The sequence below is a fragment of the Leopardus geoffroyi genome, chromosome B4 (assembly GCF_018350155.1).
Source record: "Leopardus geoffroyi isolate Oge1 chromosome B4, O.geoffroyi_Oge1_pat1.0, whole genome shotgun sequence".
In the NCBI taxonomy this organism is placed as follows: domain Eukaryota; kingdom Metazoa; phylum Chordata; class Mammalia; order Carnivora; family Felidae; genus Leopardus; species Leopardus geoffroyi.
Window position 1 is genome coordinate 10,052,363 of NC_059341.1, and position 19,966 is coordinate 10,072,328.

General features: G+C 44.3%; 1 protein-coding gene across 9 annotated transcripts in view; it reads left to right on the forward strand.

Moving 5' to 3' along the window:
- Window positions 1-19,966, forward strand: part of CELF2 (CUGBP Elav-like family member 2) — an 836,861-nt gene that overhangs the window by 525,006 nt on the left and 291,889 nt on the right. The window contains exon 1 of one of the 9 annotated variants that reach the window (XM_045465669.1): window positions 1,496-1,778. The exons of 6 other annotated variants lie outside the window; for them this stretch is intronic. In XM_045465669.1, coding sequence (XP_045321625.1) covers window positions 1,705-1,778 — 74 coding nt within the window. In that variant the 5' untranslated portion in view covers window positions 1,496-1,704. Of the gene's footprint in view, window positions 1-1,495; window positions 1,779-19,966 lie in introns of those variants that run through there. 2 more of the 9 variants (XM_045465666.1, XM_045465670.1) reach the window with 2 other exon arrangements.

Sequence of the window (19,966 nt, forward strand, 5' to 3'; positions counted from 1 at the left end):
TTCAATTTCTGTTTTTCAATTCCTTGTGAACTTAGACCTCATTCCTCAGAAAGGCAATATTTTAAAATGAAGGTTAGTCCTAGCCCTGCATCTGTCTTGGAATTAGAAGTGCCTTGGTCAAAGCCAGATATACTGTTCAGCTGAAGGAGGAAATCAAGTCCATTAAGTATGTATGCACTTAATTGAATACTCCGGGCCTGTTACTTCATATTACTCAAGCCATCCATCAAGCCTGGATTTAAAATTGATAGGTGGATTTAAAATTGGTATATAAATATTTGTTTTCATTTATAATCTCAAAAGATGGTCAGGTCTCATGATCGCACAAGAAGTTGTGAGAAAAGATCGTTTCTCTGAGTAATGGTGCCTGATACATCAGGCTTATACCTGGTGTATTTAACTACACGTGACTTAGTTGTTTAACCCTCTGGCTACCGTGACTGTATCCCCAGGTGTGTGCTATGTCCTTACAAAATGAGAGCGATTACCATAAGAGGCAAACTGTAATTCTGGTATGCAGTTTATGATGTTGCTTTAGCACATGAAATATGAGAAGTTTTACATCCTTGCATCCTGTGACCTTGTGAAAAGTTTGCTTTCATCTAAATAACCAAACAAAACAATGACAACAGCGAATTAGAACGTCACTGTATACTTACCTTTCAGGAATTGTTGCAAATCGCTTGGGAAAATTCAACTCCCTGCTTTATTCCTTTGAGATTTTCGCCATTTTTCACCATTCCTATTAGTCAAGTCACACATCTTAAATGGATGTTTAGGCCTCATGGCCCTTACGTTACAGCTCTCACAGTCTTTCAATAAAGTCCGTTGGTTTTTCATCCTTAAATACTAGAAAAGGACAAATTTGTTTCCTTTTTAAAAGAAAACGTGATTACCGTGATTCACGTTTTTCAGTCCCTTATCTGAACTTGTGCGTTTTTCCAAGATGATACAAAGGAAATGTAATTGTGTGCAGATTGAGTCCTCTTTGTCCTTAAAGCATTGAGATAAGTCCCTAAATGTCACTTGGGCCGTTTATCTGATAGTTACTTTGGCCAACCCACGAATGCTAGATCAGTTATTGTTGGGAGTTCATACACTGGCTAGCAGATCGCACCGAGGTGCGTTTCAGCAAGCACTCGTGAGGGTGCCCTTTCTCCCGGCTTCGGCTGGGGACTTGGGTTTGGACCGTCATGGGAACTAGGCTTTGGCAATACAGTGGCACTGATCTACCACAGCGGTTATTCGGGCCTCGTGCCAGGCGCCGTGCAAATGGGGGAACTGAGCGGAACTGGACCGAGGCTGCGTGGTGAACTAGTTTGCCTTGCTGGAGGCTGGGGACCCCAGGAAAGTCTGGCTATTTTTAAAAGCTGGTGAGCTCAGCTTCCCCAGCCGCGGGCCTCGGGCGGGTCCCTCCCTCCGGGGGCCGGGCGGGCGGGCCCGCAGGGGTTAAGCGGCGGCGCGGCGGGCGCGGAGCTCCGCCTCCGCTCGCCGCACCTGGCGCTCCGCAGACCGTCGCCGGGGCGCTGGATTTCGGAGGGGATTGGCGGAGAGCGGGAGGGGAGAGAATGTGACAAGTGCCGGCTCGGGCGGCCGCCGGGAGGCCGCGCGCACCTGTCCCTGCCCATCTCGCGCCGCCCGCGGCCGCTCGGACGCGCGCACAGCCGCCCCCCGCCGCCCGAGCGCAGAGCGCGCGCCGAGAACATGACTTCTGCCTTCAAGCTGGATTTCCTCCCGGACATGATGGTCGAGGGCCGCCTGCTAGTTCCCGACAGAATGTGAGTGCAGCCCCGCGGGGCACGCGCGGCCGCTCTCCCCGCGCCCCCGGCCGGGCGGCTGCCGCCAGGTCTCGCTCCCGGAGCCCCCGAGGAGGGCGAGAGCGGCCGGCGGCTGCGGCTCGGCCGCCTCCCCCGGGTTTGTGAGCCGGCGCTGGACGCGAGGAGCGGGGCGAGTGTCCGGACGTGCCGCGCCAGGCGGTGCGGGGAGCGGGGTCGGGGCGGGGACCGGGACCCGGACCGGGGTCGGGGCGTGGGTTTCAGGCGGCGGCCGGCGAGCGGGGGACCAGGTGGGGACCGGCGAGCCCGACGCGGAGTCCGGGGGTCCGGGCGTGGGGTCCGGTCCGCGGGGCGCGGCGTCCCGGGGCGGGGTGCGCGCGTGCACGCTCGTGTCATTTGAAATGCGGGTCTGGTGGAGCTCTCGTGGCCCATTTAAAGATCCCTTCTTACCATATTACCCGCTCCTCTGACTTACATTTGCAAAGACTCTTCGCCGGCGGTGGGAGAAGTGGAAGGAGAGGAGAGAAGAGGAAAAAAAAAAAAAACGGGAGGGGGGGGAGAGGGAGGGGTAATTATAAAGCGTTAAAATAGCCCGGTGTACTCTATTGCAGAAATTAGAGGTAATTTTTACGTAATCATGGTGGTTCGTCTGATGTGCAGTCTATAATTTAATAATTAATGTGGTTCTGGTTGTTTTACACGTCGCCAAACTAGGGTGGAGAGTTTATTGGGAGAAGTACGGAGCTGGGATTTCTGAGGAAAGGAAAGTATATCTAATTTTTCTCTGGCTCGTTAGTCTCGATAGGAAAGTTTCTTCTATCAGCTCGGGCGCTATCGAGTCAATAGCATCCACTTGTATTTCAGGCGTGTTACGAAAAAGAAACCTAAAAGGATTGCCAGAAGCGGGTCTGAAAGGTCTGTGTCCATTTTAGACTTGGAATGTACAAAATTGTCTCTTATCGGGCAAGAATTCTGCCAGTGAATCTAGGCTACGAGTAATCTAGTGAAAAAACGACTGTTATCCTTGCTAAGAGTACATATAAAATGTTTCCTATTCTGCCCGCTCTACGACTTCACATCCATATTCTTTCTGGCACCTTATGTACCCTTTGCAGTTTTTAGACCATTCACAGCTTTCTGATCCATTTCTCTGGCAGCTCGCTTTCCCCTACGGTGCTAGATTCATTTGCTAGCATGTTAAATGTTATGAGTGAAGAGATTTTTGAGAAGTTCCACGGTGGCCAATTATTTGAGCCCCTAGGATTAAAAAAACAAAAGTGGGGGGTGGGGGGGTGGGCGGCTGATAGAATCTGTTAAGTGCGAATTGTCCTTCCAGTCGATATGAAGAATGTTAACTTGCTTGTACACACGATCAGGTTCATTGTCCCAACTAAGACAATCAGATAACGTAAATTAAAATATTGAATTTCCTTTTGGCAATTTTCTCTGGGAAATTAATCTTGATTAGTAACATTCCCGTGATACTTGTTTTACAAGATCTCTGTCCTGTCCCCCTTAAAATATACGTGTGTGTGGATATATAATACTTGTTTGTGCATTTGCTATTGAAAGTTTTGTGGTTTCTGCTCTTGGGAGGAGGAGTGTCGGGAGGAAGAAGTGGCTTGATCATGATTGAGTTTTCAGTCACCTGCTACTCAGGTGACCAGAAGATCTCCATCTAATGAATGCTCTGTGAATTTAATGTGTTAATGGTCTCCGAAAGATGCTGTCTCTTGTCAGTTAAATTATGAATTATGAAAGTTTAATTCGTCTTTTTCATTTGGTGGATGAATGTGGCTTTTTCAAACTGTTTGCTCTGAATAGAGCCTTTGTATCTCAGCCACGGAGTCTCCTATGCAAACCCTGGTATAACTTACTACCCCCACTTCTCTTCCAGATGCTAGTTATTTCCCAGTGATATCCTTTGGAATCAGACCCCCATTGTTTTCAGTGCTTGCCAACTCTTGCTTAATTGAACTTTAAAAAAAAAAATAAAAATAGAGGATTTGTAAATAATTTGTTTCCAAGATAACTATTATGTCCTCTTAGCCCTAAGAGTACTGTAGCATGCTTTCCAAAATAGTTTGTAATTAACTCACATTGGAGACTATCTTTGGGGAACAGAGGTGTGTGGGAGGGCGTGTGACAAGCTGAAAATGCTTGAAGCCCACCTAGCACTGTGTCTTATTGCCATATGCATGCGGTTGAGAAGAGAGCTGTGCAGATTTATTGTTTTCGGGACTGGTTGTCACATATGGTATATTGCCATTTGGACTAAATTGCAGGCGGCTGAACATTGGCCTATTCCTAAAAGAGACCTAAATAAAGCATAGGGGCTTTTCTGGTGTTGATTTTCTAAAGCAGTAGGACATATTTTCAATGGCATTCTCTCACAAGAATATATTACATAAGTTTGCAAGATGTAATATGTTTGAGTCCTCAAGGCAGATGAACAAATAGCTTTTGAGATGAATTATTACGCTTGATGGCCCCACGAGCCATCCAGTGTTTAAAGAGCCCAGATCATTTAAGGCTCTGCAGTGGCTCTGAATTGTTGGGACATATGCTTCAAAGTCTTGGCGTTTTAAGCCTTCAGTATCGAAACTGTAAATGGAAATAGACCTTTTAAATAATCTTAACTACTGACGTTTTGTTGTCTTTATGCTACTGTAGAATATCGATTGCAACAAAGCATAATGAAGGTAGAGTAGGAACTGATTTCAAAAATTCTATTTTAAGCTTGGGCAGTCGGTTTGGGATGGGTGTGGGGATGAGGGTTTTCCTTTGTTTAACCTTTTCAATGATCACATATGCGTTCAGGGGTTTTAGATGCTTTTCAATTTTTAAACAGAAGAATCTAAGAAATCACGTCTTAGAAATGAGAAATTGCAGGTGGAAAAAAATCTATAAATGCAGCTTTAAAATTATTCCGATTTGTGATGTTAGAATAAGACATCAAGAAACAAATTAAAATGAAATCTTATTCCCCCCACCCACCCACATTCAGTAAGTAACCTTGTTGGAAATGAGAAAAGTTATCCTGAGTGTAAATTCATCAGTTTGGTGAATTCACCATTTTTGTTCATTAGGTCCTCCCGAGTTAAGATAGCTGGAAAAATGTCAGTGTCCAGTTAAACTGAAAGGGGGGGGGGGGTCTAGGGGCTTTCACCGCTCAAGTTGAAAGGGGCTTTAGAGACCATCTGGACAGACCTCGTTTTATAGATGAAGAAACTATCGTAGGGGGCAGCATGACCACTTCCGGAAGGCCTCGTAATTACTGTTTTCTCCCTTTCCCTCATTAATGGAATACCTACTGTGTACCAAGGCACTTTATTTACCTGTCTCTAACCTTAGCAATAGATCTGCTGGGGGCGGGTTATACCCATTTTACAGGTCATGTTTAAAGGTGTTATATGCTGCCCATGCCTCATAGGCAGTGAACAGCAAAGCTGGGGTTGGCTTGTGCGTGTGTTACATAAATGCGAGTTCACATGCTGATGGGGAGAGAAGAGAGAGCTGTGGATTAAATATACGACGTAGATTTTTACCAGAAATCCAAAATTATGCCACATGAGAATGGTTGAGCATTATAGGAAACATGTATGACTCGTTCAGAGTTGACTTTCTAATTTGATTCAGATTCACACTATTATCCATATGTTCATTAAAGAGAATATATTTTAATTAAAAATATTTTCTGGTTTACAAGGTACCAGTAAGATAAAGATGGGATTTGAAGTATATTCAGAAAATGCCATTACCAATAATAAAGTACAGCAATAACTGGGACTTAGCACCTGATTCTTTGATGATCGTGCAAGGAATTAGAGAAGATTCTGCAAAAAGGGTTATGCATATGGATTTTTAAGGAAAATTTTTAAAGTCTACTTTCAAGTGGGATTTTTCAGTGAGCAATACATATTTTAGTATCAGCTGCTTCCTGAGAACAAAAACTCCTCCCATATTGGCATTTTGGAACACTAATGTTATCTTTGATCTGGGTTAGAGGTATTATGTTAATTGTTAAGTATTGCTGTTTAATTGTAATTTGCTGGATTGAGATTACTCTGGAATCTGTTGATGAGACACCGTGAACTGGGGGGAACAAGAACCTTGCGAGACAAGATAAAAAAGGAGATAAGATTTTCCGATATGAACCTAGTAATTAAGATTTCATGGGATCATTTAGGATGTTTTCCACCTCAGAGCAGTTCTCACCCTCCCCCCTCCACCAACAGCTGTAACAACAGTATATTTGGCCTCTGATAAAAGACTGCAATCTCCCTCCTTTTTTTTTTTTTTTTTAACATAAATTTGCGAACTTTTCATTTCTCCTTACCACCCTCCTTTGTGGCTTTGTTGCTTCTAAACTAAATGCTCATTCAAGACAGGTACTGTTGTGGCACGCAGAACCATCTGATGAACTTGAGTGTTCTGTAGCCAGCACGGGGCACGATCTAGCTCTTGTGCCAAAATTCGGGGTAGTGCTCATTTGTTGAGGCTGATATATGTAGACTTGTCCACAGCCCTGAATGTCACTATCGCACATTCTCAGTCATCCTCACGACTGTTGAACAATACTGTAAGCATCCTCTGTCTGATTTGCATTCCACTGGAAAACCTGATATTTTCAACACGTTTCAAGGAGCTAAATTAATAAGCCATTGACGCGGCATACTTCCTGGGCCGAACTTCATCCAAACTTCAAAAGTCTTTATTTCCCACTTAGAGTATTAATACCAGAGGGGTTCTGTTTTTGGGGTTTTTTTTTTTGCGGGTTTTTTTTTTTTTTTTTTTTTTTGGTTTGGTTTTTTTCAGAGGCTCACATTTTTGCTTTTTGTTTGCAGATTAGGACACCAGAAGGAGTCAGCTGTTTGTTTGGTGGAATAGGTGTGCTAAGCACTGCAGAAGGGAGGGTCTGGAAAGCACTAACGGTTTCCGGTTCATTCACACCAAGAAGTTCCCATGCCCCCGTGTCTGTTTCCACTGTCAGGGAAGGACCGGTAACATAATGGGGCCAGCGTCACTGGCCACTTGTGTGGCAGTGCAGAAAACGTAGTTTTATTTTTCCTTAAGAGAAAGCTCTTGCTAAAGCGAAGAGAAATGGAGCTGCGCATTCCTGGAAAAACCTTTGTGGGAAACAAAAACTAATTAGCGCAGTAAATGTGATGCTCTCAGGTAATTGTAAAATAATTATCCCCCTTTAGCATCATCACTGTGTAATTGTGCCATCCAATATTCTCATGCTCTGAATCTAGATGCGGAGGGAAGGAAACCTCGCTCTCCTCCCGGGGATTTCTTTTTCATTTACTGGGAGCTTTAGTCTCCTTCTAGAAAGGACTTTTAAAGGAAAGGGGGTGACAGGGAGATTTTGAACTGCTTCACCCTTGCCATTTGTTCTGAATCGGGACAGAAAATGATTACTCCAACTGGTTTGATAGAAATACAATTCCAGTTACATGGCCGAAATGCCTGGTGAGCATATTTGAGATTTACACGTTCACAGAGCTACACCCGGAGTTTTATGAACGGTCTGTTTTATGAACTGCAGATTGTATATTATGTTCAGATACTGAGAGTGATACTTTAAAATCAGCTGATCCTTTAAAATGGAATGCTAATAAATATGTAATCCTACGGCTCTCAAAATGACAGATGAGTACAAATTCCGTTTTTGGTTAAATTTTAATTACTCCATTTGAATGAATGCCTCAGAGCCAACTTGCCAGCAAATTATTAGACCCATTTTTTTTTCTTCCTGAAGATTTATGTAAATTAAGTTTAGCCTGTATTTAGACTAAAATATCATTTGGGTTTATTATTATGAAGTTTTCTACCAGACTCATATGGCCTTTTACTTAAGGTCAGGTTTTAAATAAATCTATCCTGAGGAGGACTCAGTTTAAATGATGAGTGCTCCCTTTTGGTCAGCCGAACGGTAGGAGTCCTACAGACAGATGACCAGATCATGGGATTCCTTTAATAGTAACAGTGCCTTAAAATGGGGTTATGGGGAATGTTTTGATATTAAGTCTTTTTTTTTTTTTGTTAATGTTCATTTATTTTTGAGAGAGAGACAGTACACATAAGGGGCGGGGGGGGGGGGGGGGGGAGGCAGAGAGGATCTGTCAGCACAGAGCCCCATGCGGGCTTGAATTCACAAACCATGAGATCATGACCTGAGCCGAAGTCAGAAGCTTAACCAACTGAGCCACCCAGGTGCCCCTGATTTTAAGTCTTAATAATTGAAGAAGTCAAAGACGTTTGTCTCCTCGGTAAGAGGTGTCCTCGGTCTCCTCCTTTGTTCCTTGAAAACCTTAGGGGAGTGATAAAGGTTCTGCTCACGCCTTTGTTAGAACTGTGGACATCAAGTTCCCCCAACCCACTAGCTGCTTTGTCTGACATTTATAGGCTCCAGTAGCCTCAAGATCGCCCACTTTCACAGATGACGGTGGTGACTCCTCAGAGGGAATGCAGTTAATTTCAGCTGATTGATTTGACATTTTGACATAACTTTTGGACAGCTTAAAAGCATTTTGGGGGGAGGGGTACCATGGGAGAGTCACGAGTTCTCTCATAGTAGGAACTGAAGTTGTATGATTTTGTGCTGAAATGCTTAATTTTTATACTTTTTTGTAAAGACAGTTCGTAGTTTGACCTAGGCTCGTTAAGTTTTTTTATTTTTATTTTTTTTTTACATTTTATTTTTGATAGAGACAGAGCACAAGTGGGGGAGGGGCAGAGAGAGAAGGAGACACAGAATCCGAAGCAGGCTTCAGGCTCCGAGCTGTCAGCACAGAGCCCGACGCAGGGCTGGAACTCACAAACCGCGAGATCATGACCTGAGCCAAAGTCGGACGCTTAACCGACTGAGCCACCCAGGCACACAAGCTCATTAAATTTTAAGGTGGCATTTTTATATCCTTTTCCATGAATTGTGTCTCCGTTTCTCCTATCTCCCCCCGTAGCTTAGAAAGTTGTGCCACATTTATCTGCCAAAAATAAAATCAGCTGGTCCTTTCATAAGTTAAGAGAGCAAAATAGCATTCTTCATTTGGCTGTGGTCAGTAGGCATAAAATGTGTGTGTATGTGTGTGTTCACATGAGTACATATATGCACGTGTGTATGTGTGTGAAAGTACATGTACATGACAAACTACCTCATTGGGCATAAGTCTTTACTTTCTTGAAATATCTGCCCCTTAGTGGTCTTTGGGTGTAACAGTTCTGAAATTGTTATGACACAGCCTGTGTTTACAGATTATTATCTTCATCACTGAAAACTGTAAGATTTAGAAAAGTTTAGCATCTTGATCAAAGACGTATTCAAATCAGGTCTCAAGACGATGTTCTGACTCTTCGGCCCAGAACCCCCAAGTTTCTGTTAAAGGTAAGGGAAAAAAAGCCCCTCCTGATGTTGCTGTCACCTCTCAGTAGAAAGCTGAGGGTTGAGTGGTCCTCTCTGTCCTTGCTGCAAAGTCCCTGGACCTGGGGGCCCCCTCCTGTGGCTCCGTTGTGATCAACATGTCGCTCCCATCAGGATCTTCTAGGTTTGAAGGAGGAAGAAAGGCTCCTCGCAGAGCGATCTGGACAGTAGGCCCTAAGTGGTATTTTCTTGGGTGGTCCCAGCTGGTACTGGCCAGACCACATTACGTCCCTTACCTCGTGCCTCTCGGCCCCTGCCCCCCCTCTTCGTTGATGCGCGTCATTATCCATGCCTTGTTGTCCTTGTTGTACAGAGCCCTTGAAATTTCCATGGTGCCTAAAAGGGAGTTCAGCACCTTACCAGGACATCCTCAGAAGGTTAACCTTAGAGCAGATGTGGGGACCTACGAGGGGGGAGAGTAAACTGATGTAAACCATCCGAAACCCACACAGGCGCTCCTGCATCCACTTGGTTTCTCTCTGCATCTCCTGAGTCAGACGTTGGGTGTCGAGCAGGTAGAGCAAGTAATGTGGAAACCTGACGTCCCCTTTGTTCCTTGAAAACTTTAGGGGATGGGGCGCCTGGGTGGCGCAGTCGGTTAAGCGTCCGACTTCAGCCAGGTCACGATCTCGCGGTCCGTGAGTTCGAGCCCCGCGTCGGGCTCTGGGCTGATGGCTCAGAGCCTGGAGCCTGCTTCCGATTCTGTGTCTCCCTCTCTCTCTGCCCCTCCCCCGTTCATGCTCTGTCTCTCTCTGTCCCAAAAATGAATAAACGTTGGAAAAAAAAAAATTAAAAAAAAAAAAAAAAACCTTAGGGGAGTGATAAAGGCAAAGATAAGGTGAAAAGGCAGGAGGAGGGAAGACTTGGGGAGAAGACTAAGGTATATTCATGCAGTCAGTCTGCTTTGTGTGGCTCTCCGCTCCTGATTCTTTGCACCCGCTCATTTCCTTGTGGTCCTAAACAGGATAGCTGTTTCTGAGTTTGCTTCCTGCCTTCCTTAGGCTTTCCCGATTGATATCTTCTTGGCTCTTGTATTTGAATCTTCTCTAGGCCCATCTAATTAGGCCCTTCCCGAAGAGTTCTCCTCCGTGTGAAGAGAAGGGGCCACGTGTGTCCACAACACATCTCTCCCAACGGGAGCCTTGACGGGAGGGCAGCGTGGAAAGCCCTCGGCCGTCACTTGTAGTCAACTCCTACAACCAGAGTAGCTGCGCGTTTCTGTGCACAGAGCTGTATTTTGTCTTCATACGTTACAGAAGGGGTGTTGAGTTTTCTGGGCGAGCAGAAGGGGAGCGTATTTCAGAACGATTAACTTTACGGATGCCATTGTCTCGGGCGGCGGCTATATTTGGATGCTCGGCAGCTGTGTCTGCTTGCTCAGAATCGTCACCAGGAGGCTTCCAACTGCAATTACTCCCTTCCGTCCATGCTGGTGACCTCTTTCCTCGTGACTCCCGTTGTCCACGCAGCCATCTCTCTTGGGTGTCAGGATTTAAAGGCTACACGCCAGTTCTTAGAAAGCCTGCGTGCTGGTTACCACCACTGGTGCCTCTGCCAGGCACGTCTGTTTTACATGCTGACGCTACCTGTCAGGATTCTCTCTTTTCACAAAAAGCCACGTTTTCCCGACTCCTTTTCCCTCTTTCTCTCTCTCTCTCCTTTTACTGCCTTTTTTCTTACTCTTAGATGTCAAAGGGTCACCTCCAATATCTACTGTCTTTCTTCCTGTCCTGTATTCACGAGGGCAGTCCTGAACAGGTGCTCCTTCACTCCTGGTCCTGTGAGGCCCCTTAAGAAGCACTCTGTTGGAGTGGAGACCAAGCAAAGCACTCTGTGTCTCTTTCCCGAATGGACCCTGGCCACAGAATTCACTTTTCTCCAGAGAAGAATTCAGGAAACCTTATTCTTCATACAGAAACCATGTTAATGCCGTGAGGTGTGTGTGGGTTTAAATTGTTTGTTAGAAATAACTTCCTGTTAGATTGTTTCTGCTCGTCAGGGACGTTTGCCCTGCCTTGGGTCCTGCATTGGGTCCTGCTTGGGCGTAGTAGGCCGGGATCACTAGGGATGTTGCTACAGGGTTGGAGGTTGCTCCTCAAGACTAAAGACCCTTTACTAAACAGCAGTCTGAAGCCTTCCCCTGGCTTGTCTTCTGGTTTGTTCCATGCCCGCTTAAGGTCTTGGCTGACTTGTCAAGATTCCTCATCTAGAAAATAAGGATAATAAGATATGCTCCTTACCTGTCCCACAGAATTACTGTGAGGCTAACGTTGGGAAAGGAATGACAACCTAAATATTTTATTAGCTTCATGGTACTTAAAACTGACCACAAGTTCACCTCCATTTCCTGGGAGAGTGAAGTACAGTGAAACCTCATTACAATTGACCGGTTAATGTTTTCTCCCTCAGAACATTCGTGCTTTAAAGTCGCAGCCAAAGACCCATAAAGCAGTATTGCTCCCATATAAACTTCCAGAAAATGCTCAGTCCCCAGGACAACATTATAAAGACTGATTTTTTTTTTTTCTCTCCCTTTTCTGCATGATGATTGAGAAATGAAATGCAGTTCGTCTTCCAACTGAACTCGTGGTCCGACCTTCCATTCTGGGATAGGGTTGAAGCAAAAAGCAATATCTTCATCCAATATCCCCTTATGCGCTTTCTGGGGGAAAAAAAAAAAAAGCCCATCTCTACACCAGCTGAAGTAGATTTTGATTTTCTTATGGGGAGAGAATCAACTGCACAATACGCAGGCTGGTTCCCGATAGTGGGACTCCTAGCCCTAGCAGAAACCCAGCCATTGGGAAAACAATTTGGGTGATGTGAATATGGAGAGGGACTATGGTGGACACTGGTGCCTAATTCCTCTTTAGGTGTTCAGGCCACAGAGTGCCTAGAGAACACAGAAGGAGAGTCACTGAGGAAGGAAAAGACTTGGAGAGGGAATCAGGGATTTTTATGCGGTGGCACAGGGGGTATAGGGTGTGTATTCGGATGGTGCCCAACAGCAGGAGGCGTGGCAGTGACTCTGGTCTGTGTGTTGATAAACAGGCACTTCTCCCAACATAGCTGACCGAGTCCTTGACGTCCTAAGAGACTAGAGCTGCCTCAGCTAGGGTGAAGATTTGCTCCTAATGTTATACGTCGCTTGATTGCTTGAGATCACACGTATTCAGGTTCAGTTGGGAAGCCTATACAGCCTGCCCGCGTGCGTGGGTTGAAGGGTGTTGTCGGTGATGGGCCAGGGGAACACTCGGCACCCGCTCCGGCTGAGAGAATGATGTTGACTGCGGATCTCCAGGTCACTAGCGTGACCGCCAAAGCTAAGCGTCCCCTTCCTTGCGGAACAGACCGCTTGGCATTAGGGTGAACGTCGTCACCCTGATGCAGTGGGAGCACTGTCCCATCAGAGATGACTGCTGGTCCTGAGCTTGTTGGGAAGGGAAAACTAGGCATGTGGCCCAAAGCTGGCAAAGCCTTTGGAGAAGGGGCCAGCCATGCACATACTGCAAACATTCCTGGACAGATTGATCGGTACTTTGCAATCGGCTCATTTTATCATCACAGTATCAAAGAAGTCCAATTAACTTGTAGGCAGCCTTTCAGCTGGGCCAAGATTTTGTTCCAGTAGTTATAAAAAGTGACCAAGAATGGACCATGGTCAGCCACAGAAGCCACGTGGTGGCCTTTATCTTGCTCCTGTGTCTTTTTTTTTTTTTTTCAGGTCTACTCAGAACATGATACTTTTGATTCAGTTTGGGATTTCTAGTTGTCTGTTCAATAAAATAATGATGTCTGCCCAGAAGCCAAAAAAATGTTCTCTCATGTCAACAAAGCTATAATTCTTGGACAAATAAATACTCCTTTTTAAATGTTTTTCTCCTGATTACGGGTGCTTTAAAGAACGCTACCTTCCTTCCTGAGTGTACTTTGTGAAATTTTTTATGATAGTAGCCGAGGATACCCTGGAGGCCAGCCATTAGGCTAAGTAAGGAATTTATATAAAATATCAATAATCTTCAGAAAAATTTTGCAAGATTAAGCTGTATTGTTCCTGTTTTGCAAACAAGAAAGAGGTTTGGGGGAAGGGGGAGGGTATTCCTCTGTTTCCAAGTGCTTGTTTACAAAGCCTGAGGTCTTTCTCTCAGGCCACCTTGCATTTTGGTCCAGGAGGCTGTCTTTGCCTGTTGAGGGATTCTTAGACACTTCTAGGACCATAAGTACGCTGAATTTCTGGTTACTTTGGTGACTTGGCAGCTGACGATGCGGGTTCCGAGGATGAAGTACAATTTCTTCGCTGTGACCCAGTAATAATCTGCTTTTTATGTGCTTTTTCACATAAATTGCTTGTTCTTGATTTTATTTCATAGCGAGACCGATTTCTGAGTCTAGAAGGCAAGTGTGTTGTGAGCGATGTCAGTAGAAAGGGGCACCATAGCAATGTCAAGATCTCTTAATGCCTCAGATTCTCACTTACTGCAGAGATAAAGAAGCAGTTAACATTGAATGTTAAGGCGGGTCCTTGTTCTTCATTCGAGATAGCCGTATATTTCATGAAGAGGTTTCTCGTGAAGACTTCATTAGGCACCTGGCCTTCCCCCTGTGTACTTCCAACTTCTTAATTTTTACATCTAATTCAGATGAACACTTGGCCTTTCTCAGGGGCGCCTTGAGCCCAGAGCAGGCCGCCTTGTGAATTAGAAAAAGGCTCTCAGGTGGTATTCAATCTCTACTGTCCCCCTCAGTTGGTGACTTTTTGCAGAATCCTTTCTATGCTACATGCAGGTTTATCCCTCCATAAGTGGGCCAAGTAAGTAGGCAGTAGCATAAGGGAGTCCCTGAACAAATGGACTGACAGTTGTGACCACCTTGAACACGGTATCCCATCCATTTCAAGTGTCTGTAAACTTTGGCCCTCTTGGTAGCTTTTTGCTCAAGTGTCTAAACATTTGAGGGGACTCTGGATTTTCAGCAAATGGTAGATAGCTGTTTCATGACCACATAGCCAATGTAAAGGAAGGGATACGGACAGGTTAGAGGAGAATTCGTGCATGGGCTGGTCTAACCCTCAAACCATTTCATATCGAGTATGAGCTTGTCGACGTGCCTTTACTCTTGGCAGGAGACAAGCGTCGTAACCTAAGAGGATGTGATTTGAGTGGAGTTCTCATGCCCCGTGTGCTTATTGTATTCTTGCTACTGATGCAAACATTATCTATAATTACATTTTCAAGTGACTGAAAATTGCAGGCTTTGTTGAACAAAAATACAGCCAAAGAATGGAATGTATACCCACTCCACCCTCATTATAAGGCTTTCAGAAATCAGACTATAAGGCCCAATACCATGGCTCTCAACTGCGCGATATCGGCTCCGTTCTCCGATGTTTGAACACTTTGTCAAAATGCTAGGTTCCCAAGGATGATCACCTAATTGGAAGAAAATGCTACTACTCTTTGAGCACTTGGTTCGCTCCATTGTCACCTAAGTCACAGTGGCACCTCCTCTCACGAACGCTCTATATCCAGGATGTAAAATGAGGAACCACAGTTGGATTTCGATCCACGCTTGAGTGGGCCACTTTGAGAGAGTTGGTTGAGATACAGACACTGTTGACTTCCCGCAGCAGTTCCATTCCATCACTGTCACATTATGTTTTCTGATGACGTCGTTGCTCTGTTTATCGTTACTGTTTTGAAGGTATTACATTTCTCATTTACGTGATAGTTCAGAATGTCACAACTCCCTCTCCAGACCCTAGTAGAGTTCAAATTCGACAAGAACCTGAAGAAAAGTCATGGTGAAGCTTTAATCCACAGTAGAAGCAGAACCAACACTTGACTGAGGTTGCTCAGAAAACCCACAGACTGTTCCTGATTGTTTTTAATGTTGGTTTATTTTTGAGAGAGAGAGAGAGAGAGAGAGCGCACAAGCGGGAGAGGGGCAGAGAGAAGGGGACAGAGGATCTAAAGCAGGCTCTGAGCAGACAGCAGAGAGCCTGACGTGGGGCTCGAACTCACCCTTATGATCATGACCTGAGCCAAAGTCAGACACTCAACCGACTGAGCCACCCAGCTGCCCCAGACTGTTCCTGGTTCTATCAGGCCCCGCCCTGACAGGACAGAAATGTCATCGAAGAAGTATTTGTCAGGTCATAATTAAATTGTGAATAGTTGAAATCTCTTGAGCTCTAGTGTGTACTTGGTGAATTGGATGTTCCTTCCTAACATAAATTATAAACTCTTAAGGTGTGTTGGGTTTTGAATAGACCACCTTATATATCACACGAAAGTAACTGTGTTCAGTATTTTTAACATTCATAGAGTTGAAATCAACTCTGGTTTCCAAGTAAAACGCCTTCTGTGGAATACAGTACATCAACAAGTGTTGTGGGTTTTTATTTTATCTTTAAGTGGATTGTTGCAGCTTTTGAAGCAAGGCCTCTGTGAGGTGTAGCCAGTCTCCATAATATAATTGCCCAGTTGCAAGGTATAAATGAGGGCAACTCAATTTGTGTATTTCATAAATTCCCTCTGTGAGTTACAAATAACCTTCTCTTATGTTCAGGGCTCTTTTTTGACAGGTTATGTGTTTATGTCTCTAAATACCTGGGCTTTTGATAGCTTGGGTTCTTAACCAATCAGCAAAACTTACTTTAGGAAATGTAATTAGCCCAGAACCAAAGTAAATTAGCTCTTAAAGTTATCTGATTCTCGAGGTTTCTTGTTGGCCCCTACAATAGTGAATTGATTCCACGGCAGTGCGGTAAATTCAGTGCAAGTCAGAAAGAGCACGGCAGTTTTCTGGCTTGAACCACAGATTGAATAGTTAAAATTAAGTTGGACAGCTGAGGAGTTTAGGATTTATGAGTCACAGCTGACCTATTATTTGGCTGAATCGATCAGTTTGTCTGTCATGTGGAAACCACCTAAACATTTTCTGATTTTCTGAACTGAAATCTGTTTCGGTTTTTTGTTTTTTGTTTTTTTTTTGTTTTTGTTTTTTTTTGTTTTTTCTCTAAACTGCATCTCCTTGAACAAGAGTTCTGCCTTAATCATCATTCTCAACAAAAATATTTAAAGTCTCATAATGGACTGGATGGTTGCTGCCTGTTCCGCGTGTAACAGAATTTTATAAAGCGTTGCCAGCAATTCCTCCATTTGGTTACTTGAGCTTTATTCATCACTGTTGACTTTGTTTCTTTGGGGAAACACTGGTTTAAAGAAGGATCTGCACAATTGTGTTGTTTTGGGCAAATAAAGGATTTTCTTATTGGGAAATAAGAATGTTACTGTTCTGTCTTTCTGACGACCTTCATTCTTCATCTTGTAGATCACGTTGGGTCAGTAATACCAATTTTTTTTTTTTTTTTGCTTTATCTGGATCCTTCCTAGAGTTCTCAACAATCATATTTCACGTGTTCCTTACTACCAAGAACCCAGGAGAGAAAATATGGTTTCTCGGTGGAAGTGTTCATGTACATTAGCACTTTCATGATCTTGGCCATTTGGATTGTAGCATCCGGGTAGTGTGAGAGATGGGGGAAATCAGGATTAATGATTAAAACCTGTGCTCTTGTAGTTCTTTCTCATCTAAAACAGCTGCCAGAGCATAGCAGTGCCCTATTCCATGAAGTCAGATTGGATCTGGTGTGATCCACAGAATGCATTGTGCAAGATCTCACCTATAACTCTGCCCTTTTGCTCCCTGAGCTTCCTTTAGACATGCTCTTTAATTTACACTAGATCTGGAATCTTGAGGACAAGTGGGCACACAGAGAATGAAAATAAGCCGATGGGATAATAGCCACTTAACTGGCATTCCATATCGGACCTCAAGCTCCTTGCCATGCACCTGGTGCTCAAGTTACAGGGAGTAGGTGTCCTGGTTAGCTGGGATGCTCCCAGTTCGTACCAGTTGTCATGCAGTCATCATTATCATCCCTCTTTCAGCCTAAAAAGTGTCCCAAGTTTGGATGATAAAATACGTGGTCTTCTCGCATCTGATCCTGTGTCACTAGCCCTTCTTCAATATAGTACAAACGTATTCGCCGGCTTTTAAAAAGTCTGTACATAGGACTAACCCAAACCTTCCCACAAAAAGGGTTATTCCTGCTTTTAAGCGTTCAGGAAAAGGAATTTCTAGCCTTTCTTTCTCTGACCCATTCCCATACTTAAATCCTCCTGGATAGAAAATTGAAGAAATTTCGCAAAAGCAAATGTAACAAAACTTAACAAAAGCTTATTCTGCATTTCATGTGCGTGCACCCTGCCGGCCACTTCGAGACATGCTGTCTCGGGAACTTCTGTGTCTTTCTGACCTGAATCTCACGTACCGAGCTTGCCTGGCTACAGCCTTGTCTGAACACCCTTCCCACCGCCCAGGGTTTCAGCATCGGAGGACCCTGAGGCCCACTTTTTCAGGGCAACCTTTCCATTCAATTCAGTTCCACTCATGAAACAACAGTACCTCGTTCTGAAAGCTCAAGTAGGAAGCTCAGTTTCTTCTGCTGACTTTCAACTGGCGCATGACCCGAGCGAGAAAATGATCTGATGGTCCTGCCTTTGTGTGTGACCACACTGCCCTTTGTGAAAGAGTAACAGGAGAGCCCAGCCTAGGTATAATGACACCGGGGAGCCCAGGTATATTTTTGAGTTCTAATCTCAGCGATGCTTTTGCATTCTTCAGTACTAACTGCTCTTTCTCATTCAGTGCTGCGATTTCAGAGGATTTGTGAAGTAGGTGTGTTTAAAATCGATTTCCTGATTTTTACATTTATACCCAGCTGTTTGTTATTCAGTTCAGCCATCAGCCTCTGAGTCTCAATGGACCATGTAATGTGCAGCTGTAGCCAGATGTAACGCTTCTGTTCCCTATATGTTTCTGTTAGAAGCTTCGAGAGGCAGGCTAAAGACTGCTGATAACTGTGTTGCCTGCATTAATTTACCCTCTGGAGCTACACAAATTCTGCTTGGCAATTTTATTTCATGACCAACAAGCAGAGCAGTGTTTGCGATCTCCATGCCTGGTAGTAGTGTTGACACTGTATATATCAAGTATATCTGCATTGATATGAAAGGTACTTGTACAGCTAATTCAAACCGCGGGAAGCTGTCTGATCTGCATGCATAAACAGTCAGGAAGCAAGGTTGTACTTAAGAAACATCAGCCAGGATTCACATCAAACCTTGGCCTAGATTAAAATAGGTTCATAAACTAGTCTCTTGAACTGAGCGTTTCTTAGGGAAAATAATTTTAGGATCACTTCTCTTCAGTCTGTAGTCAAACCTTGTTTCTAATTTGCATTTATTATTCAAATCTGTGTTTCCTTTTGTATTTGTGTTATGTATCTTTGTTTAGAGGCTACAGCTTCTACTAAATTTAATTACTTCCCTTCGAGGCTTTAAATTGAGGGCAGCTTCTATTAATTGTTAATTACTCTCCCCTGTCATTTGCACAGCAAAGGTACAGTTACTAATTGAGGGTCTGTTCTGTGCGATGACAAGAGGCTTCTTCAGCCTCAATATTTACCTTTCTTTGGGGACCGATTTTTATTTCTCTAATCGTATCTTTTATTAAACATAAAAGTAGACGTTCTGGTGATACATTGGCCATTCCTGTGATCCAGTGTTGTCCTATATCCCAGAAGAATAAATGGGAATTGTATTTGGCTCTGTGCTGCCATCTGGTGGTGTCTTGGTCTCTTTTAGCCCCCTAAGACCAATTCCTGATGGGAACATGGTTCCCCTGGGTCTGTTCCTTGGCTAGTTTGACCCTGAAGTCCTCTCTGGGGATTTAAAATGAACCTCATTCCTCACTGGCGGCTGAGGGAAGCATCAGTATGGCTCGGTGTTTTTTATGTCGTTACGTATTCACTGCATGTCTTCTAGGTACTTGGCAAAATGCCTGTCTCCTTGGTATTCCTCACTTGACCTCTGTGGCATGTGGTTCTTTTTACTTTCCTGATGCTTCTTCAGGCCTCTCACCCCCAAACTCCCCACACCCGATTCTTCTTGCCCTCTTGACTGTGGGCATCTCGCATGACTCACTCTTTGGCTTCAGCTTGTTATTCTCAACCTTCTCTTTCTTAGAAAGCTTATATCCTCAACTACCCTCCCTAGCCTGATGGGGGTCAGTGGAAGCTGGGTCTCCCCATTTCATCTGTCCATTTTATGTGGGTGTCTTTTTGTGAGCTGTGTTCTGCCTCAGTAGCCTGGGCTTGCTGTCAGTCACGGGAGGTGGTGGATGGAGCCTGTCTGCTCAGCGGTGGCTGCTTCCGGAGTGTTCTTAAGTTGGCCACGGTCCCATTCCAACAATTTATTAAGAGCATTATGAATCCCACAAAGGGTTTTGTAATTTACTGAAAGAATAGCAAGAGTTGTTTCTTCATCTGTTTGTTACACTCAGTACTTCACAAGATGAAGTTCCCTCCCATCCCAGCTTGGGCTGTTTCTTACTGACCTTTCCAGTCTCCATTTTGGAATGGATTTGCCATGATACTTGGCTTTCATGTCACGATGTGCTTCTGGTCCATAGCCCTAGAACTTTTAATTTTTTAAAAAATCATAAAGGTAGAGAGCAAGAAAAAAATCAAGATACAGGTTGGGTTAATGAGGTATGGATAAGTATAAAACCTTAGATCCCTCGTTATTAGGCTTATGGTAAAACCAAAGTAATTTTAGTTTGTGATTTTTACTGGATGTTGTAAAAATGCCCCATGGCACCTCCAGGTAGGTAGCCACGCTGAATTATAAGTCTGCCTCCT